The 23,494-nt window shown below is 40.2% G+C and overlaps 1 protein-coding gene across 9 annotated transcripts in view; it reads right to left on the bottom strand.

The window, feature by feature from the left end:
* The window catches only part of NFIX (nuclear factor I X), a 280,610-nt gene that overhangs the window by 220,702 nt on the left and 36,414 nt on the right, over window positions 1-23,494 (bottom strand). For all 9 annotated transcript variants that reach the window (XM_058168384.1, XM_058168379.1, XM_058168380.1 and 6 more), the window contains one exon: window positions 20,881-21,034. In XM_058168384.1, coding sequence (XP_058024367.1) covers window positions 20,881-20,907 — 27 coding nt within the window. In that variant the 5' untranslated portion in view covers window positions 20,908-21,034. Of the gene's footprint in view, window positions 1-20,880; window positions 21,035-23,494 lie in introns of those variants that run through there.

Raw genomic sequence — 23,494 nt, 5'->3', positions numbered from 1 at the left:
ATTAAGTGTTTTGCTTTGGGAGCTTTATTCATAGCAGTCTAGGGTGAAGGTTGAATGAGGTTGCCAGGTTTTGTGAATGACATTCTAATATTCAAACTGGTAGAGTGCCACACAAAATCAATATTGTTAATAACTTAAAACAATGTAACTATCATCATATTCATCATCATGTCACATCCCCTATTTTACATAAGAAGTTATTTATTTATTTATTCATTTGAAGCATTGTTAGGTGGCCATTTTTCCCCTATCCCAAAGAATCAAGTATATGTTTTACCCAAATATGGCAAGTTGCATCCAGTTTTGGTCACCGCACTATAAAAAAGATGTTGAAACTCTAGAAAGAGTGCAGAGAAGAGCAACCAAGATAATTAGGGGACTGGAGGCTAAAACAAACGATGAACAATTGCAGGAACTGGGCATGGCAAGTCTAGTGAAGAGAAGGAATAAGGGGAGACATGATAGCAGTGCTCCAATATTTGAGGGGCTGCCACAGAGAGGAGGGGATCAACCTGTCTTCCAAAGCAGCTGAAGGCCAGACAAGGAATAATGGATGGAAACTAAACAAGGAGAGTTTCAATCTGCAAATAAGGAGAAATTTTCTGACAGTGAAAGCAATCAACCAATGGAACAGCTTGCCTTCAGAAGTTGTGGGAGCTTCATCACTGGAGGCTTTCAAGAAGAGAATGGACTGCCATCTGTCAAAAATGGTGTAGGGTTTGCTTGGGCTGGGGGTTGGATTAAATGACCTACAAGAACCCTTCCAACTCTGTTAATCTGTATCTGTATCTGTAAATTCTGATTACTGTAAATAAAATCATGCACAACTGAATGAGCCAGAAATATAGCCTCCTTAAGACTTCGACTCTTTCAGAAATGTTTGTGTCACTTCATCTTACCATCTTTATACAGTTGTATGAGATATACTCCATTGTTCCAAAGTAAACAACATTCCAATAAAAAAAACAAAGGACAGAAATAGAAAAAGAAGAAAAAAAGTCTGAGGTAAGGCCATAGGGCAGGGGTCTCCAATCTTGGCAACTTTAAGACTTGTGGACTTCAACTCCCAGAGTTCCTCAGCCAGCTTTGCTAGCTGAGGAACTCTGGGAGTTGAAGTCCACAAATCTTAAAGTTGCCAAGGTTGGAGACTCCTGCCATAGGGCACTGTAGACAGTGAATATGTAGGAATAAAAAGAGTAGACTTCCTTGATAAGGTTCACATCAAGCTGGGAAGAAGATAGACCTCAGAAAAGAATTAGGCATGCCCATAGAACTACATGTTATTGCAGCAACTCCAATATCCTAAGTATAAGTCTGGGGAAAGGCATGTCTTAGAAGCTCTTCTGTATCCTCCTTTCTCCTCTTTACCTTTCTTCAGTCTATAACGTTAATTCTATATTTTACAATTTAATGTCACTCTTGAGTGTCACTCCTGTCACTAGACCTTGTGATTTTGGAAAATATAAGCAAATAAGTATGAATCCAGAGTGTAACATCCTGAGGTTAATCCATGCCTTCATAGCATGTTTCTTGTTTCTAATTAGCATTCCCACATTCTCCAGAGTTATATTCTTGAGGAATGAAATTCCAAACATCTACATAAATGCTCTATGAGATGAAAAATCAAAGTCATTGTATGATGAAGAAATATGAATTAATTAGCCAATATTTCCTTGATTGTTGGACTGCTAGATTTCAATCTCACCTTTCTTTCAGAAGCTCAGCTCATCCAGTGAATGCTTCATCAACATTTTCAACACTGATCTCTACCTCCTATCAATAATTCTTATATAATACTCCATGGTAGCAGTTATTCAATAATTGAGGACCAGGGAGCCATTCCAGCTAAATATCACATTTCTTATGACCTTTAACCTCATAATGGCTGAAAATAAAAGACGACAGCTTAAGATAAAATGCTGGTCTTATGAACCATCCCATTTACGCAATCCAAATTTTGAAGTGTCTCACAATAGCAGTTTAAGAGATGGATAGTACAAATGGTGTACTACGTAGTACATTTCATGTCACAGTTTGGCTACAGACTTGGACACATTATGGAATCAACAGAGCCATAATGCCACCACCACAACATATTCCTAGTTATGGGCCTATGTTCTCCGGTTTTGATACTTTTTTCCCTTAGAATCTACCTCCACTTCAACAATACAAGAAAGAGATCACAAAAACAGAGTGGTGGGGGGAGGCTGAATTAATACTGCTAATTAAATGCATTTAAGAGTAGCAGAAAGACCAAAAAAGTAGCAGAAACACAAACTGCTGATTTATTTGTTATCAAACTGAGTGCAAACATTTGATAAGGACTCTTTTTTGTGTGTGCAACTTCACAAGCAAACATCTACAAACAGATTTGAAGAAACTGCAACTTTTAAAAGGGATCTTAAAAAGGGGGAGAAGGAAGAAAAGGCAGCTCGGGGCAATCATGAGATGAACTAATGGAGAAGTAATTAGCTGACAGGAAAACTGTCCATAGCTTGTTAACAAATGCTCAGCCCTGACTTGTGGTCAGCAGAGAGGGTGCTCCAGCAAAAATATTCCTGCCCTGATGACTCCCTGCCTTCTTCACCCTCAGTTCCCCTGTGCTTTGCAGCCCTGGGCATGCTCCGGGCCATCCTGGCAAAGCCAGCAGCCGGGCAGAAACTCAGATCCATGGCTTTGAGTAAGAGACTCCTGAGCGCAGCTCATCGGCCTGTGTTTCCTGCTCTGGCAGTTGCTCATATTGGGAGAGGGGCCAAGGAACTCCATTTTCTCTCTGCCTGGTTTTCTCCCTCTTAAAATGGAGCTCACCTTTACAGTATATTTGGCACTTCACAGAGGAAATGCAAAACAGAGATTGAAAGGCAGATGGGGGTTCTATTGCATGCAGTTATCAACACAGTGGGCAGGAGGGAGAAAGATTTCCTAGACATCTGGGAAATCAAATAGTTAGGACAACGGGACAACCCATATTTTAGCTGCCAAGGTCTGCATTCAGCCAGCCTGGTTGAATGTCTGAAGACTAGACAACCTGATTAGGGAGCAAAATCAGCAGCCAGTTACACAGGGAGAGATCTTTAAAAGTTTCAGATTCAGGATTATTGGGGGGGGGATCCTCTCCTTTCCTTTCCTTTCCTTTCCTTTCCTTTCCTTTCCTTTCCTTTCCCTTCCCTTCCCTTCCCTTCCTCCCTTCATTTCCTTATAATTCATCCTTAAATCAGATTAGCATTTCAACAGAATTTATTGTTTGTTTTAGACAAAATGGCATTTCATAATCAAAACTAAACCAAAACACAAGGTCATTTTGCCGTGAAATGTGGATTCAAAACAGAAGGTTTTATTTGGACATGACTTGCCAGCAAATTGAAATAAATTATTTCCCATGGAAGCACTAGTTTCAGTGCAAATACATTTCTTTGTGGACTCAGTATGAAAATGTTCAGCTCATTGACATCAAACTAGTAAAAGACCAAACTATTCACAAACAGTATTGTGAATGAAAGTGAAACCTTAGTTGTGCATATAGTGAGGAGAAATTAAGAAAACAAAATATCAATGGATACTTTAATGTATTTTTTTCTTTTGAAATGTTTTGCATTTCATTTTCTAGCATTTAAAAATGTATTTAGAATATACTAACCTGCTTAAAAATATAAGGAAGGTAAATAAAATACTTTGCATAGCAAAAGAAAGAAGTTTGCAAAAAGGAAGGAAGGAAAGAAGGAAGGAAGGAAGGAAGGAAGGAAGGAAGGAAGGAAGGAAGGAAGGAGCGAGCAATTTCAGCTTTCACAACTGGTATTTTGTATCAAAACCTGGTTTCCTCGGCAGCGTCTTCTCTTTTCTTTTTGCCAGAAATGCAAAACTGACAAGGCCAAACTAGCACACTTTTTCTGTTAAATCAGTCCTACAATTATTTCACTTCAGAGAAAATCTTGTAGCTATATTTAGTTCTTTCCACCCCATTTATTCAACTGTTACCATCTTAACTTCTCACACTCAATCTTATTCTGTTGAAAATGAACAGATCAAAAATCAGAACCCTGGGGTGGGGTCCTATGTCCAGAATGTACTGGAGTTTACATGGATTCTAGATGTGAGAGCTTAGAAAAGTAGTTCCTTGCTCCTTGTAATCATTCAAAGGGTAGAAATAATTCAGTATTCCATCTAAAGTGTTATACTCAAGAACTGAATGCTGATCTCCCTGCTCATGCTCCCATGTGCACACATAAAATCAATACAGAATAATTGCTACCAAAGTCATACGTACATTCAACAGAATTGGGCCCATTGCCATGAACAGAGATATATAGGATCGTATATAACAAAAGTAGAGCTTCAGAAGGAATTGCTGATGCCACAAAATGAAGATCACATATGTCCAAGCAGCCTCTGTGTGGGAGTTAGCATCCTTTCAATTACTTGCAGAGCAAGGGCATGGGTCAAACAATGAGGCCTACCTCCATTACCATCTCCATATGGGTGAGGTTCCCCGCTAAATCCTGCCTCCTGATTGGCTCCAGCAGCCCGCATTGCTGCCTCACACTGCAGCATTAGTTGGAGCTACATTGCCGAATCCACAGCTGTAGCCTTCCGGCAGAAAGCCAAAGACGCAACTGCAGAAAGACTATGATGTTCTGCCACTCCTAGAGGCTGAAGCCCACCCCCTTCTTAGCCTCTTGCACCTACTGAGATGGTGCCCATCTCATCAGCCATGCACGCAGACATGCTTACAGCTTCTCCGCTCCATCCCCTTGCAGTTTTTGTTGACTGCAGATTGGAAACTAAAAGCAGCCCCTCTCCAAATCCATACTTCTGCCAACACCCTCCCAATATTGCCTCATTTTTCACAAAGAATAGGCACTTATTTCTCTCTCCTTCCTCACCCCACCCCCAAAAAAGAGAATGACAAAGTTTCCTGCAAAGTGTTGGCCCTGGAGGTCAGGACATTGGCTCTAAGTGAACGCTGCCAAAGCTGGAGCCAAAATGCAAGGGGTGGGAATAGTGAGGAAGATATTCATTAGGAGCCAAAAAGTGGTCGGCAGCAGAAAAGGAAGGAAGGAAGGAAGGAAGGAAGGAAGGAAGGAAGGAAGAAAGAAAGAAAGAAAGAAAGAAAGAAAGAAAGAAAGAAAGAAAGAAAGAAAGAGAAAGGATGGCAATGGGGGGTGCAATTGTCTCTTTTAGGGAGCACATTGGCCGTATGGGTTGAAGGAGGGAGACTTTCAGCTCCAAGTAGAGAGAAAACCACAAAGACAAACAAGGTGTTGTATGTGACCAAAACAAGCTGTGTCCATCTTCTTCTTTCTTGAGCAGCAGCCCAAGGCAATCTGGCAGAGCGCAGACAGGCTATCTGGCACATCCAACCCTGTTTTGCACTATCTTGCCATAGATATTCTTTGTTGCCAATGGGTCTTCTAAATATTAGTGGTATTTGCTGTTTGGATTGACAATACTTTATCTAACATTGAAATTCTAGTTTCACAACTTTTTGATTTGGTGCTTGTGTGTATCCGTACATATTTATATGTGTGTGCATATTTTTTTATCATAGCTATTTTTTTCTACTAATATTTGAACAAAAGGATGATGTCCATTTTAAAAAGGCTCCACTGGAAATTGCAAAATACCTGGCTCCAATAAATCTGGGAAAATTCTACAATGATTTCTGCATTTACTATTATGTAAATGCAACGTATCTTTATTGTTTTATTTTTACTGAGTGAGAAGCCTGAATATTATTAATGATGACTGTACTAACATAACCAATCTAATTATGATAGTACGATCTCAGTTTAATGGACTAATGGGGAGAAGAGGTGTCTGTTAAAACAAAATGTCTGTCAAATTCAAATGGTAAGTGGGATTTTTTTAAAGTTAATTTTTCATTTTTAGCCAATAGTATAAGGGATTTTTATGCAGAAGCATAAATTCCATTGGCAGATTTTTTCTGCTGCATCTGAAGTCACTAAATTAAAAGTCTGTTAAACCAAGGAATTACTCTAGAGGCATACTTGTTATTTTTATTTTTTGTAAATAATGCATCTTGCAAAAAGAAGCATATAATTCCTATTCCTATATCTCTGGTCTCAAAGATCCACATCCAAGATACAAGTGAAACAATACTTCCTGGACAACAGAAGAAGAGATCTGCAGGGCAGAGAAATACTAACTTGTTTTCTGATACTTCATTATGTTCTCTGTTCTCGCTGCAAAAAGCAGCACATTTGCTAGCAGGAAGGTTCTCCAAAATCCTGTCATAGCCATACCATCCGTAAAGAATGAGAGGGTGATGCCTCCTCTCCAAGAATCTATTAACATTGTGTAGCATAAGTTACAGTTTTCCACAGAGATAAACATTTGATGAAAATCTGGATTTTTAAATAAAAGAATTCCAGGAAATGGTACAGAAAATGCAACAAAAATATTCAGATCCTTCATAAATCAAAGTATAGCTAAACTTTGCAAGAAATTTCCTTGATTTTTAAAAAGAGAACAACTGTACTTTTAAAAATCAGTTAAAAGAGAATAGTGTTCAATTTTCTCGTTTTATTTTTTAATGATGAACTCTTCCCACCAAATCACACCAACCGAAAAACCTTAGAAAATCTTCAAATGGCATGTTTTTATTTAGATACTTTACATTAGTGGGGAAAATAGTGGGGACTATTGCCTTACACAATGTAAGCCGCCCTGAGTCTTCGGAGAAGGGCAGGATATAAATGAAAATAAAAATAAAAATAAATAAATAAATAAAAAAACCATGAACACCTGTTTCTCAAAAATATGTACAATTTGTAAGCTTTAAGCGAAAAATGAAAATTTCACTTTTACTGTTAACTTCACATATATTTAACGTTTGTCTACTCAAAACTACCACTGCATTCATTGGACCTGATTTCTTAGTATACCTGCGGAGGATTACAGCCAAATTTTTTCACTTACATTAGAGCAAAACAGATGTATGACTTGCTCATAAGCTAATTTGGACAATATTGAATTTAAAATAAAATTCAAGAGTCCAGACCCATCTCTGCTCCAGAAAATCTCATGAATCTGAAATAATAACTTGTTCATTTTTATATTTTCTGTGCTACTTTCCCTAATATTTGTTGAAGACTAATTTAAAAATCATATAACCACATAAAAAACAACCCTCACCTCTAAAATGGCAATAACATAAAAAAATCAATAGCAGCCAAACTATCACCCTCTAAAGTTCATACAGCTGAGCGTTTTTAAAAGATACTGAATCTGTTGAGAAGGCATATTCAAGAATGTTATTTTCTCAAGGACAAGGTACCTAAAGTAATGCGTCACTCATTTATTTTAAAAGTGAGAAATTTTTTAAATATTTAAATCATCCAATATAAAAACAAAAAAAAATGTTTTAAGAGTTGTGATTGGGGGTTAGAGATACAACTCCATGAACTGTCTTTCCTTAGTATTGATGGATTCTATTTATTTACTGTTGGATTCCAGTAAATCAAGTGTCTCTATAGGGATAATGAACAACAAAAGAGCCACCTACTTTAGAAAAATAATAGGAGGTCTGCATTTCTATTACAATTTCACAAACCTTTCCGCTTTTATTAAACTCTATTGTGTAATTTCCAAGCCACTATTTACCAGAATAGGAATTCTTGCTAAGCTGGTTACTTTTGCTGAATTTAAGGCCCCAAATATGGTATATCTCCAGATTTATATTTCATATAAATGTAGAATTCCTATCACCAAGAAGACCAACAAGCACACCCACATGTACATATACAAAGACATCAACTTTTGCCATACCTGTGGTTCCTCTGTTCCTATTTGTGATTCCATATTTGCTTTTCCTTTTTTTTTAATTTATATTATCTGTATTCTTTTAAATGTCAGCCATCCAGAGTCACTTGGTGACTCTTTAATAAGTTTAATTTTTTAAAAAAAAAAAAATCATAAATCAAGCCTCCCTGCATGATTTAAATTCTCTGATAATTACATGCAACTCCAAGGAGCTGGAAAGTATGGGCTCTCCCTCCTCCCCAGGGTATTCCCAATCCCTCCAAGGGATTTAATCCCACCAAAGGTGCCTTCCCATCTGGCTGGAGATCCCACAGACATTCTGGGTCTAGTCATTAGATCAGCAAAACTGGGAAACAGCAACCTTTCTGCCCAAGCAATCTACTGCTGCTCCTATCCAAAGAGCCTTGCTGGTACATCTGTGTCCTGAATCCACACATATCAAAACAAAATTCTCAAAGCCTTAAACAGGAATAATTATAACTTCTGGAGTGTGACCTTCAATGTATCCTCAAAATTAAGGCAGGAATAGAAAGATATCCCCAAAGAAAATTGTTTTATGAGGAGAAAAATAAGGTACTATGAGCTAACAGCAGAAATAAGTAGGTTACTCTGTTGTCTTGTTCAGTCTAGAAGTCCATACCTTAGCCCATTGCTGTGTGCATAAGGATGGGTACACATAGGTACATGCAAAGATCTTTTTTTCATTAGAGAAAAGTATTGTGCTCCTGAACTCAAACTAGGCCCTTTGCACTTATAACCAATATTTCTATTTATACATAATTATTTTAGACTTCAAGTCTGTCACAACAGCTGGGGTTATGTGATCATTCTTCTTTATAAGCCCACTTTAAATTAGGTCTTCAAGTAGAATCCTGCTATACATCCAAAAACACAGCACAATCCAACAGAAGAGTGAGGCCTGAGTTTCAAATTTTTTAAATTCAGGACAAACTGGTTAAATATCGCTCTCCATTTCCAAACTGTAAAATGGGAATAAGGGAAATCTACTTCACTGTCAAAACAATTGAAAGAGAGGGCTGAGTCGGTCCAGCTGGAGCTTTGGAATCAGAAGAGCTGTTAACAAATACATCTATCGAAGATCCTCTTCCTTTGTCAACTACGGAATACTCCGTGTGTGCCACTAATTAGAGAAGAGGGATCATTCTCCCAAGCAAGCCCATGTGCTGCACTGCCTTAATTATCAGCCAACAGTTTTAGCTGCAGCTTTAAATTAGTTCCACACAATGCTCCTCCACCCACCCAGATGCAGACTCTGTCCTAAGCTTGCCAGATAAATGCCAGGAATGGATAAAGCAGGAACTGGCAAAAAGTAACAGTGGCTTCACTTTCTTTGAGTGGGAAGATCCAATCCCAGATATCTATGCATCACTCTGTATCTCTAAGGTGTGCAGGTACAACTTCTATAGTAGACAAAGAGGTACTAGTAAGAAACCAATGCTATGCATTCCTTTCAATGGGCTTGCTTCCTCTTAGATTGGGTTTCTTGGGCATCTACAGAACATGCAGTAGAAACAAGACCTGTTTAAAGAGGATGCAATATCAGAAAATATATTCTTGGATTTCTAAAGTACTTTCACTGATGAAAATAAATATAAGATTTTGTCAGACTGCAAATATATATCCATTCCATATTTGGAAGAAAAATCACTCAGAAAATGCCTTTCTATTATTTTATACCATAAAACAGTGAATGTTTTCTGTATATTTTTATTGTTTTGATTTTGTCATACATTGAATTAAACCTGATTATTCTAACAAAAATTAGACATTTCACTGAACATCCATGAAGTCTCAGGAGATTTACAAAAAATTAACTGTAAAGATTCCACTAGGAGCAGATTATAAATATATAGCTATCAACAGCTTTCCAGTTTCAGCTATTAGTGCACTTTGAGTTTTTAAATATTTGCTAAGCAATGGGTATGAAGTGGGGGTGATGGGTGGATCAGTGGTAAAAAATAAAAAAGAAATACTCCATTTTCTCCTAAGGGAATCTTATTAAGAAAGTCCTCACTATAGCCATAATATAAATCCTTTAATTGTTTTTGTTTCCTGTTTGTAGTTACTTTAATTAATCTTTTAAAAAATAAAATCTTAAGCGATTAACAATTCTATTAAAAGTACACTTTGAATATGTAGAATTATGCCAGAAATATTCTTTATCTCCTAAATGGAATCCTGTTGGTCTTGTGTAAAAGTGATACAAAAAATTTTTTTAGAAAAGAAAGTAAAATTTGACAATGCGTCTCATGCATTTTCACTGCTCTGTATGAGTTGGCAAAAAAATTATTTTCTCAGGATAAGACCTAGCACCATGGATCTTGCTCACCCATTCTTATCTGTGACTTTCTGCTGCTATCTGTGACTACAGTACAACAGAACAATGTCTGTGCCCAATCTCCAACCAATAAATGCTAAAGGGCTATTCATTTTTTCAGTGATGAGCAACTAACAGAGGTCCTTAGGTCTCCCCAACATAAAACCATCACCCAATAGGAAAGAACAGTTTTCCAAATCAAGAATCACAGAATGAATCCCAGGCACCTCCAGTCTAGGCCATCCAAAAGCTCTGCCTGAAATTGCTGCAGAACCTAAGATGGACTAGGAATAGCTGAAGTTTTTTGGTAAATCTTCTCCAAACCCTTGAATGGATTAGAATCTAGACTAAAAGTTCCAGTCTTCCCAATGAACATAAGCAATAATCAGGCAGAAGTTATTGCAATAACCAACATCCTATTGGCATGGCGGCCTAGAGGTGGTGGTACCCTATGCAGCCTAATGAAACTAAAACCTTGTCCTTCACAGGGAGTGTTGTCACCCTGTCTTATTTCATTGCAGAAATGTAGTGCACTGGCACTACAGCTACTGGCCTATTAAATGGAGTGGTGGGGTTCATAGTTCAAGACATTCAGAGAGCGCCAGATTAGAAAAAGTCTATAGTAAACATTAAGCTGGATGACCTGAGTCAAGAAAAACCATGCCATGTCAAGAAAAAAAGTCATTTTGAACTTATCTAATCATTGGTAAACACTGAAGTTAGAAAACAGAAAACTATAAATGTGATTTTTTTGGTCAAAATTAGTAGGCTATAGATAAAAATGTTGCTTTTCAGAAATTATGATTTTTCAAGTTGTTCAGTGCTGATTTTATTCTAAAAGTGTATTATTGTGTTCTCTAAAGTTATTATATTTTTATTATGCCAATTCTCCCTCCCCACTTTCTTTTTCTGGCCAGCTTGCTTAAGAGACTCTCAGTCACATTAAATGCTCTCCAATATATGGACACACAGACACATACAGTGTCACACTTTGAGGATCCAAAAAATTAAATCAGGAGATATAAGGGATTGTGTGGCTGTAATAAACAAACAACCCTTTCTTTATACAAGATTAAATCGATCTCAAACTCCCAGATAGCTGAAATAAATCAGTTGAAATCCTAGAGACAACTTCTCCACAGTTACCCAAATATTAAGATTAGACATACCCGAGCCCCGTGATGGTGAACCTATGGCACGCATGCCAGAGGTGGCATGCAGCGCCCCCTCTGTGGGCATGCGAGCCATTGCCCCTGTTCAGCTCCGTCACGCATGCGCACGCACCACCTGCTGGCCAGCTAGTCTTTGGCTCTGTGCAGCATATGTGTGGGGGTGGGGCACATGTGGGGGGCGTGCATGCGGGAGGGGCAGCAGGGCGTGTGCGGGGGGTGCATGCGCATGCAAGGGGATAGGGCCATGCACGTGTTGTATTTTGGGGGTTTGGGTGTGCGAGCTCTGGGCACTCGGTCCAGAAAAGGTTAGCCATCACTGCCCCAGCCCATGTGCACAAATGCTATGCTGTTAATTTTAGGCCCTGAACTTTCTCACTGGGAGTCAGGAAGCATTGTGTATTTTGTTGTATCAAAAGTCACCTAATAAAGAGCAACAATTACAATAACGTAAAACAGGGATTAGGAATTTTGGAGATACACTCTCTTTCAAGGCCGTGATTTATATCTTGCCTTGGTATTGAGGCGGAAGCTCCTAAAACAGGAGGGTTCATCGTCCCCCTGATGATGGCAGCATATGGAAAAGTAATAAATAATGAATGAAGGCTGCAGACTTAAGAATGGCTTCCTCCTTCCCCAATGTATCCAGCCACATTTTCTCTTGGCAAACATCAGTATGGTACAATTTAGACAGACGGGTAGAAAGAGAGCAAGCCATTCTATTTCTTCCCCCATCACTGTGAGATTCAAAACTTGAGGCAATCAAGAAACTACTGACTTGAAGATCACCAAACTTTATTTTTGGAATAAAGGTTGGAAAGAAAGAAAATACACACAAGAGAAGTTTGAGAATAATAGAAACATGGATTGTCAAGAAGACAATATGATATTCAACCAAACTGTCACTTTGACACAAGAAATTGTTAGTTAAACAAATTGACAGGATGTGGATTTAATGAAGATTACTTGGGGCTGGGATAAGCAGAAAGCTTCTTGCCATATTTGCTACACACTTGGGAATATGACCTCATGCTGCATAAATGAGTTATTTGGAGAATCAGTGCTTGAGTAAACAAGTCTCCATCCATAGGTTTTAGGCATATGGAGTAGCATTCTGCTTGCCAGAGCCAATACCAATTTTTTGGAAGCTATTCTAAAAAACAGGATCCATCCATAAAAATACATATGAAGTTCCTTATTGCACCAGGCCTGCAACCAACCATGACAGAGACACAATACTTTACCCAAAAAAAAGTGTACAGCAAGCATATAGTCAGGTTTTATATACAGATGCCTGGTACCAAAGCATCAGAAGACTGGACAAGAAGCAATAGATGGAAACTAATCAAGGAAACAACCAACCTAGAACTAAGGAGAAATTTCTTAATAGTGAAAAAAATCAAGCAATGGAACAGCTTGCCTTTAGAAGTTGTGAGTGCTCCATCACGGGAGGTTTTTAAGAAGAGATTGGACAACCATTTGTCCAGAATGGTACAGGGTCTCCTGCTTGTGCAGGGGGTTGGACTAGAAGACCTCCAAGGTCCCTTCCAACTCTGTCATTCTGTTAATTTCTGTTAAAGTACAGGGATGTAAAGAACTACAAAGATGAACAGTTTTTCTAGCACTCTTTTATCCTCCACTTAGAAGGCTGCAGTAGATAGGAACCCTATCATGCACAACTTTTACATAGTTCCTTTAGGTATAGCATAGCTATATAAAAATAGGGGGAAATGTCACCATAAATTTTCACTTCACGGATATATTAAGTGCGCATGGATGCTTTTTGTGTACACATCTCTTACTTCATTTAGAGATATTCTACTAAAACTTTGAATATGTTTCAAATTGTGTAGGGGATGAATTGTGATAATTTTTGTTTATATTAAACCCATGAAAAATATAGCAAGTAGGGTTTATTGTAGTATGTACAAGAAGAGTCATAGGCAACATTGGAACTGCACAGCCAGAAAACCCTGGTTCTTTGGACCTTCACATTTGCTTTTCTCTCACAGCTTGCACCAAACTTCGTTTGTGTCATAAAGGTCCCAAGTACTGTAAACTAATATTACTGAGTATTCAAAATATTTCACATTTCCTAAAAATTGTACAATTATGTACATTGTTCATGAGCCATGTACACTGCAATGTTAACTGCACACTGATTTATTAGCTATGTGTACCCCAAAAGATGTAACTCCTCCAAAACTTCAGGTGCTGAGTTTTGAGAGTGAAAATACAGGTGGAGAGAAACTTCGAAGACAAAATATTTAACAATGGAGGTAGAAATGTAAACAGAGAATTTTCTGTAAAAATATTCCTTTGAAATTACTGAAATTTATTATACAAAAATGAAAATCTATCTAAAATTATGAAGCCATGGTTGATCATTGAAATAAAAAGAAATTGTTTACAGTTTACAATTAACTATCTATTGATATCCCCAAACTGTGAATGTTTATAAATATCTTAATGAATTGTTTGTAAACTCACCTGAATGCTCGTCTCAACACTGTATAAATGTTTATTAATAGGCTCCCTAATTTCAGACTCTTTACTGCTTAGTATATTGTTCTATTTTGCTTTAAATTTGTGTGCATCTTGATACTTTCAATGCTCCCTAAGGGAAAAGTCTTCATAAGCCACAACATAAATTCAAAAATTATTCTTGCATGTATGTATATATAAAACTCTCTGTGAGAAGTTACACAAGTGACTAAAATTCATAGGCTACCAAGACAGTATAAAAATTATCCTTAGACATGTAAGGCATCCAAGGAATTGGGAGAAAGGAAAACATTTCCATTTCAGATTACAATACAACCATTTTCTACATTTGGTCAGGCTCCACCAGGACATTACATGGCCTTGAACTGTAAAAAGCGTTTTAAAAGTGATCGATCAGAGCTCTTTCAAGCAGGGTTTCCAGATACAAGAAGCAAAAGCGAATAAAAGCATCCAGAATCTATCCAGCAGTTACAAAAGTAAAGCAACAACTGCATTTTCAGGAATTTAAGATCCAAATGTTTTCATATTTTCAATAGTAGCTTAATTAAGGCCTTTCTAATATTCAACTATAGGTAGCCTGAGAAATGAATAGGCCATAAAATCTTAAAACTTTTATATTGCAAGGCGTCTCTTGAAAAAGAACCAAGGAAAGTAATCAGCTGGAGAATATTAACTCATTTGTTTTCAGTATTGAAGTCCCTTGCTAGCAAACAAATCGTGTCTTTTTCCCCCAAAACTTTAAAAGTTGGGGAGGCAGGTAGAGAGAAAGAGGAGTTAATTTTACAGTATGTCAGTTTTTAGCAGTGACGGAGATAGTGGTGAGCAAATGCCAGTATATGTTAGCTTTACGTGTTTGATTTGGAACACTTTTCAATATATTTTGTAGGTACATATACTGGGTTTCTAAGGGCTTAAATTAAGCAGACTACAAATATGACTATCACTGCAATTTTATGCATGTATCCTCAAAAATTCAGTGGACTTATTTTGGGGTATGGATACAAAATTGCAGTGTAAATGTATAAAATACAATTCAAAGAAAATATATATAAAAGGTCATTATGATTGAAGCATATAACTTTCCACCTGATTCTGTATTTCACAAACATTTCTTATGTGCTTCAGTTATTCATAGATAACATTGTGTGTTTCTTACACTACCTATATATATACAACCAATGTGTGCCTTATTTTTAATCTGTTGATATCTGCATAAAAATAGGAATGCATACATAAAATAACACTTAAAATATATAATATATATACCCAGATCATTTTAGGAACTTGCACAGAGATGTCAGTATTGTTAAAGGACAAAGAACACTAGCTGAAAATTTCCAGTATTATTTCTGAAACCCTTTATCCTAAGTATGAAATATTTGTGGACCAGCATCCATCCAGATAGTTCTACAATACTGTGGTGAGATAAGCTTGTATGATACTTAAGATTGCCAAAACCTTGAAATACCATCAGAAAGATGTGCCATAATATTAACTGCAAGCAGGTTTTGAAGATCATCTGTGCATATCTTTCAGGCTGTCTACAGCAACTGCTTTAAGTGGCAGTGATTTGGGGCTAACCCTGCAAACTGTAAACATGTTGCCAAGTACTCTGCCATTACAATACTCAACAAGTATTTGCACAAACCACTGTTATATCTATGCAGGTTGTAGTTACAGAGAAAAAGTTTCATGGTCAACAGGCAGCATAAATAAGCAAGGACATGTAATAACACAGACTTCAGAGGATAATTAGAAAAAATAATTGCTACCAACCTGCCTTCCATTGAGGACCTGTATACTGCACGAATCAAGAAGAGGGCCGTGAAAATATTTACAGATCCCTCACATCCTGGACATAAACTGTTTCAACTCCTACCCTCAAAACGACGCTATAGAGCACTGCACACCAGAACAACTAGACACAAGAACAGTTTTTTCCTGAAGGCCATCACTCTGCTAAACAAATAATTCCCTCAACACTGTCAAACTATTTACTAAATCTGCACTATTAATCTTCTCATTGTTCCCATCACCAATCTCTTTCCACTTATGACTGTATGACTATAACTTTGTTGCTGGCAATCCTTATGATTTATATTGATATATTGACCATCATTTGTGTTGTAAATGTTGTACCTTGATGAACGTATCTTTTCTTTTATGTACACTGAGAGCATATGCACCAAGACAAATTCCTTGTGTGTCCAATCACACTTGGCCAATAAAAAAAATTCTATTCTATTCTATTCTATATCTTATCAGACCAATTCCCCAACTACTCATTCTGATTTTAAAAAATGGTGATCTTGAGCCCTGTTCAAGGATGATTTTTTTAATGAAAATAAGAGAACACATATTATAATTTTAGATGTTATTAAAAAGCACAATATGCAGGCCCAATTCCTACCCATTCACATTCCTTTGCTAAATACACACCAACCGTAAAATTCTTGCTCTACACACACACACACACACACACACACACACACACACACACACACACACACACACATGCCATGGTTGATCCTATCTCCACAACCTACTTTGATGTTCCTAGCAATCTGATATACATACAGAACTAAAATTTCAACTGTTTTTCCTTAACAGACTATGGTCTTCTTAAAAAAATACAAAAGAGCAAGTTTAATGACCAAGTACAGTGAAAGTGTCAGAGTCCAGCATTTTACCACAGAATAAATGAACCATTTCCACAATGATGATAACTTCAAGAAGTGGCTCCTAGTATGCAATACCACCACATAAGACTGGTTGCCTGAGACACTAGGGCAAGTCAAGACTATGGAACCAAAGTTATCATTTAACAGAATTAGAATCAGATCCTGTTGAGTATAAAATAGAATTATATTTAATCTGAGAGGAACGGATCAAGCTTAATATTAACCTGTTCTGGTTGGAGTCCTGCAAACTGATAGAACACTAAACAGAAAAAGTGGGTGCCACACAGGAGGATGGAGAAGAGGAGAAGCAATTTGGATAGTAAACACAAATCCAAGCTACAGAAACAGAGTACCAGGCCTAAGAATTATAGTAGCATCAACAAAATAATTTAGTTCAAAGAGTGAAGAGGAAAATGCTTCCGTTATCTACTGAGGGCATTTGCCACAGATGAAGCCAGGTTTGTTCAATTCACCAGATACAAATAAAAGGCAACTCTTTGCAAGAGCACAAGGTTTTCCTTCTCAGAAGCAGGAATGAAACTAGACTCTACTTTGGCATCAACCCAAAGGCAAGACAAAAACAAAGAATTGAACACCAAGCCACATAAGGTTTCCAAAAACACCCCCTGAAACCTGTCATGAGCACTGACTTTGCAAGCTGTATAGGCAGGCACTTTCTTATCTATTGATGTTGACCATCTTTATATAGTAGCACAATATAAAGGCTATGTCTACCCCAAAAATATGTATATTCTCTTAAGTTAAGAACTATTAGGATAAAAGGTTTTAACCTGTGATTGATTTTCAGACCTTTCTTCCCAGAATATTGTTTTTCCCGTGTAGGAGTTTTATATATGTTTAAACACTATAGCTAAATAGTATTTAAAACTTGAGTATTCCAAACAGAAGAAAGCCCATATCAAATTATTTAATAAACTAATAATAGTTTATTAAAAAAATAAAAATCCTCAAAAATTGTCACATTTTAAAAAAACCCTCAAATTGATAAACTGAATAAAAGACGCCAAGCTGATGTTTAGAAATAAAAATATGAATATGCCATATTACTATAAAGTTAGATGCTCAGGACTGTATCTCTGTCTATCAGCAGAGATAATTTTTTAAACTTTAAAAAAGTAATCTATAAAGACAATTATAAACTTCTAACTCATTTCCTATATTGCAAGCTTTTTAAATACCAACTTATTTGACAATATTAACAATATTTGTTATAAATGGTATTTTATTATTCACATACTAATTCATGTGAAATTTAGGAATTCCTTTATCTTTAGTTGTATTTGTTTGATTGTTATATTCAGTGTATACAGCTGAATTTGGGCAGCTAACAACAATAAAAATCCGTCAGAAAAACACCAAAAAGTGTTTAGTTCTAATAGATCTACCATTAGAAATATTTGGCTAAAGCAAATAAAATCTGCATTACTTGTGCTGTTAAATATTCTATAATTGAAAGGGCAAACATAAAATGTTTGTATAAATAAGTATAAAATAGTACAAAAAGATTTCTGCAGTATATATTTATTAATCTGTGTATGCTATGTGTGGGTACATAGAAATATGGGGAATGTATTACATATACTCAAATATGTGTATTATGAACACAATGTGCAGAACGTTGACAGACCGCAAACATTGACAATCAGCCCGTCAAATTTCAGGCTTACAAAATTTTAAAAACTATACTTCATCTGTAGTACAACTGCTGCGAGGAACAGAGATACTTATAACAACAAATGTCAACTGCTGCTAAAATCCCAAGAAACTTTAATGGTACAATAACTGCTCCACTTTTCAAAACTGATATTCTCCTGCATTTCACTATTCAGTTAGAGTGAAACAATATTTTTCCTCACTCATCACACTGATTTTTTCTTCTCTCTGTGCAAGAGAGATTGTCAGCCATCCTCACCAAATTGATCACAAAATCAGCAGAGGAAAAAGTAAACTTTCACAGCGACCGCCACCTAACTCACGCGGCTCCCTGTCTTGGTCCCTGGAAAGACGGGCGGAAATCCTTTTCCCGCTCCCCACCCTCACCCGCGAGAGCTCGCGCAAGCACAGCAGCTCGCGCACGGCACAGCTGCGTCCAGGTCCCCACCTTGGACGGGCAGCCCGGGGCTGGCGCTGACAGGAGAGCCAAGGGGGCACCAATTCTTTCAACTGTCCTAACGCTTCAACCTCGCCCTCCGGCACACGTTTCTAAAAAGAAGAAGAAGCGAGGAGGGGGACGGCTACTCCTTCTTGCCCCGTGTGCCCTCATTAATACCTTCCTCATAAGCAGGCAGGATTTTCAGAGACAGTTTGAGGCGCTGAAAAAAAATCCCTTCTTCATTTTAATTTTAAAAGGGGCAAACCATGTATGTGTGAATAGCCTGCAGTTGCTGGCGAAGCTAGAGAGGGCCGGTGTGTGTGTGTGTGTGTGCGCAGGGAGAACAATTCTAGCATGCTCCACTCGTCCTGAGAAGATCGTTTGGAGTTGACTTTTTGCCCACTCGGGAGACAACCTCCGCGGTGCCCGCCTTTTTCCTCTCGCCTTTCGAGGAACCAGGCACGTTGCGCGCAAAGAGGCGCTGTGGCCCCTGACGCGTCTCCCCGCCTGCTTCCTCCCGCGCCCCACCACCTATCCATTATCTGCCAAAATCCCCGCGGAGAAGGAACCCAGAAAACAACCTCGTAGTTGCCGACAGAAAAGAGGGAATTGTGGAGGGCAGGCCGTGCCGGCTGACGGGGAAAAGTGGTCACAAAAATTGGGCCAACTGGTCGGCAAGCAGCGTCATACTCAGCTGGTCCGATCCAATTCCGGGGACGTTGGAGAGTGGAAATGGGGAGGCGACTCTAAAATGTTCGGAGTCTCGGAGCTATACGGTTTCTTTATCGTTTGAACTCTTCCCTGCCCCTGCAGATCCTGTCTTCACACTGTGTCTTAGTGCACCCCAGCCAGTAAATGTGTTGGCGCCACCTTTATATCCGAATTATAACAATGTTCGACAGAGATTTATTTCTCGCCACAGGTACCCAACCTTGCCCTCTCCCAAGCGCAGAGAGCTCCACAGCGCTCCGCAAGTCCCTGCGGAAACTCTGACCTCGGCGGAAGGTTAGAGTACTTGGTTGCCTCGAATCCACCTTTTTTGCTTTATGTAGAAAGGCAGAAACCCTACTCCGCCGCCAGGCCCGAGACCACGCAGGGCAAAAACCAGGGAGGGTTCCCAAAATGAGGCCCCCCGCTTCAAATGGGGGTGTCTGGCTGCTCCTACTTTAGATCTGAAAAGGCGCCAATTTTTTAAATATATACAAACGTACCAAACTTATATGCAAAAAGAAACCCCGTTGTCTACCTGAGGCTGTCCTAGAAGCTGTGGTGGAAAGAAGCCATTATTTTAAAATAGAAAAAAAATAACGTTTATTGTGAAAAGTATCTGACTTTCATCAGACAGGCTCTGGAGGGGAGGCAAAAAAGGGGAGAGAACCACTTTAAGACTGAGGCTAAAACCAACCTCGCCAAAAATATTATCCCGGGTAGCGCACCGCCTTTGGCTGGAATCCCCTCCCAGCGCAAAGTGCCCCCCTCCTTTCCTTAATCCCTTTCCTTTCCCCAGAAGACCCGGTGCCCACCCAGGATAACCAGTGATGTGCAACTTCAGTTCTACAAGAGCGGAAAGAAGCAAACGTTAAAACTGTTCCTGAACTTTAGAAACTTTGCCAGCCCGTCAAAATACCCCCACCCATCTCCCCCTCAATGCAACACCCCCGGCTTTATCTCTCCCACCCCCATCTCTCCAGCCATAGTCTCAGCCGCGCCACCGGTAAACTCAGCCTAGTTTTCTACTATCTCTTCTTCACCCCCCACCCCACCCCCGCCGTTAATTTTTTTAAAATAAATTTGGGGGAAGCGCCATTTTCTGATCTCCTAAACCCGTGTGCAGTGAATATAACAAAGAGCTTGGAAAGATGCCACCACTCCCTATACTCTCTCTCCCTCTCTCCCCCCTAACTTCCCTCCCTCTCCCTGCTCTCTGCAGAGGGAAAGACGCGAGGAATTCTTTCTTCCCCAGCAAAACCACGCAAGGCGACAGAAATAACCCTCAAACCAGCGGCAGAGGCAAGACTGGCAGCGGCGGCAACGGCAGCAGCAACAACACAGGACAAATAAACGAGCGAGCGAGCGCACTCAGAAGGCAAAGGAAAAAAGAGGGGGGGGGAGGAAAAGAGAGAGCGAGGGCGAGATAAAAAGCAAAGCAAAACACAAACAGAAACAACAAAAGAGTTTTGAGTCTGCCCCGTAAGGGAACAACCCCGCAGGAAAGGCGCGCTCACCCCCTCCCCGCGCCCCCCGCCGCCGCTGCCCTCCCCCGCCAGGCCATTGCCGAGCTCAACAAGTTGTTACCTGGGTCAGGCAGTACGGGGAGTACATGGTTACTTTTGGACTTTGCTTTTGCGGGATTGTGTTCACAAGGCGAGCAGCTGCATAACTCGGGCTGCTGTGGCTCCTTCTCGCGGTGCCTCTACTCCATGCTGGTCTGTAACCCCGCCTTGGAGCTCTGAAAGTGAAAGTTTAGACAAAGTTTGGAACGGAGAACACTTTTGCCTTGAAAAAAAATGTTCAGCCTTTGAGCTCCCTCCCACTCATCCCCCTCCCACCCATGCACGCACGCACACACACACACACACACAAAGCATTCAGAAACTCTTCTCGCTTGCTAGCAAGTTTTAGATTCCTTTGAAGCCGATATTAATAATCTCCAAAGACGAAGAATGCCTTCTAGCTAGAATCTCTCCCCACGCATGCACGCACTCACACACACCACCTCTTCCCTTGGTGGGGAATTCTGAGCTAGCGGGGGGGCCGGTGAGGGAGGCTAACGGACGCATTTTAAAAAGGGGGAGGAAGAACAAGGCACCGCCGGTAGAAGCTTGAGGCACTAGCCCGATTTAAGGTATTGATTTTCACTGGGCATCCAAATGCCACCCCATACATCAGTGGGGCGAAGGTGATGCCAGTCAGTTTGTGCTGAAAGTCACTCGCGCTCTGTATTACATTCCAAGGGACGGGCAGACCCCCAACCCGCATGTTCCCCGTCCCGTTCCTGTCCCCCCCCCCCACTTTCCTGCAGCCTGGGCTACATGAAGGAAAACCCCTTTCCTAAATTTCGAGGACGGCTTGTCTGGTGAGGATCTGGGATGGAATGTGCCCGCCATTCTTCCAGTCTCCGAACCGAAGTCAGTCCCAGGCGAAACTGGAGAACTCAGGAAAAAAATCCGCTCCTTCGAAGGCCCTGAAACCGTGCCTACATCGGGGTTGTTATAAAGCGAGCTAGGAGACGCGCGTGGATATTGGGCAGAGAAGACAATTTCAAGATCCTGAGTCTCACTGGCTCTAGGTTTGAAAAAGGCAACCAAGCCACCGCAATGCTTTTGCTGTCGGGTTGAACTGTCGCCCGGTTCTGGCCAGTTCTCGCTCGAAGGCCCCGCAGCAGCTTCGTATGTCAAAGTGGGACGCCCGAAGGCTGTGGCCTGGCCTTTCCTCCAAGCCTGAGTTAGTGCAGAGAAAGGAAGCCCGACTGTGCCGGCAGCGATCACGTCGGAAGAGGTCTGCGTCGGCAGGGGAAAGCGACTGCTTCTGCAAGCCTTTCCCTAGAAAACCTCGGGTCCCCCCAACCGCCTCGCCAGCCGCAGGCGACTCCCCTCCGCAACCCCTGCAGCAGATCCTTGGGCGGGAGCAGAGCGGCTGGAATTACAGTACCGGGACGGAGCGAGGCTTCACCTAGGGAAAAGCCAGCTTCAAGGGCCTCCTTTGTCCGCCAGCGTATTTGCCGCGGAGAGGAGGGGAAGAGGCTGTTCTGCCATTTCAGGTTCAAAAGTGCAGGTTGGAGTTCGGGGTGGTTTTCTTTCCTCCCTTCCGCTTCATTTTAAAGGTGGGGTGTTGGGGAAGAAGGAAAGGCCTGGCAACGCCACCAATCCTGATCTATCTCGACCTTCTTCAGAATCGCAATCAATGTGCCAAGATCGAAGAGGGAGCTTTTTCTGTTTGCCTTCGATTTGAACTAAGTCTCTTCAGAGGCTGGCTTGCCGATTGCCATCCTAAAATCGAAGAAGGCCACTTGTTTGGCTTCACTGAGCCTCCTGCTGTCTTAGCAGATGGGCTCCAGGTTCACTTACAGCAGGCCTTTTCACCGAGGATCTTAACAGGAGCAGAACCAAAAGAAGAAATAGCAGAAGACACACACACACCACACCACATATACAAAGTTTCAGAAAGTACCTGGCCCTGAACCCTGTATTGCTTTTATACCACTTGAACTATCAGGATTTCCCCTCTGATTGGACTTGAGGATCCCATTATGTTTGACAGTCCTTTCCGCCTCTGACCAAGAATGGCAGCAAAATCAGTTTAGCCCTCGGGAGCCAGTGTAGAGATATCTATGAAAGGAGGCTTTGACATCATGTATCTGCCTCTTGGTGTAGTTGGGGCTGGGTGGGTAAGGTGGTGGAGTGCTTCACTCTCCAGCATCAATATGGATTGCAGAAGTAAACCATTGAAGAGGGCCAATGGTTTAGTAGCTAAGGCAATAGGCCAGAAACCAGGAGACTATGAGAGCTAGTCCTGCCTTTGGCACAAAGCCAACTGGGTGACCTTGGGCCAGTTATTCTCAGCTCTAGGAAGAAGGTGAAGCTAAACCACTTCTGAAATCTTACCAAGGGCAGGGACTTTTCCAGGCAGTCCTTAAGAGTCAAGACTGATTCAAAGGCACCAACATAATTCCATTTAAGACCCTAGGACTGGCTTATACTTCTTATTGGGTACAAAGCCCTGGCATATAGGCCTTCTCCTGCCCTTAGGGGTTGGTGTTTTCAATCCAGTTCTGTTCAGGGTGGACAGAAACTGCATAAGAAAAACAACTGACCTTCAGATAATATTTGCATTATTCCTCTAGAGCAGCGGCCTCCAACCTTTTGGGCACCAGGGACCGTTCCTTGGAAAGAGGTTTTTCAGGGGACTG

Source organism: Ahaetulla prasina, chromosome 2 (genome assembly GCF_028640845.1).
Source record: "Ahaetulla prasina isolate Xishuangbanna chromosome 2, ASM2864084v1, whole genome shotgun sequence".
In the NCBI taxonomy this organism is placed as follows: domain Eukaryota; kingdom Metazoa; phylum Chordata; class Lepidosauria; order Squamata; family Colubridae; genus Ahaetulla; species Ahaetulla prasina.
Note: the sequence above shows the minus strand (reverse complement) of the source record. Positions and strands in the feature narration are given on the sequence as shown.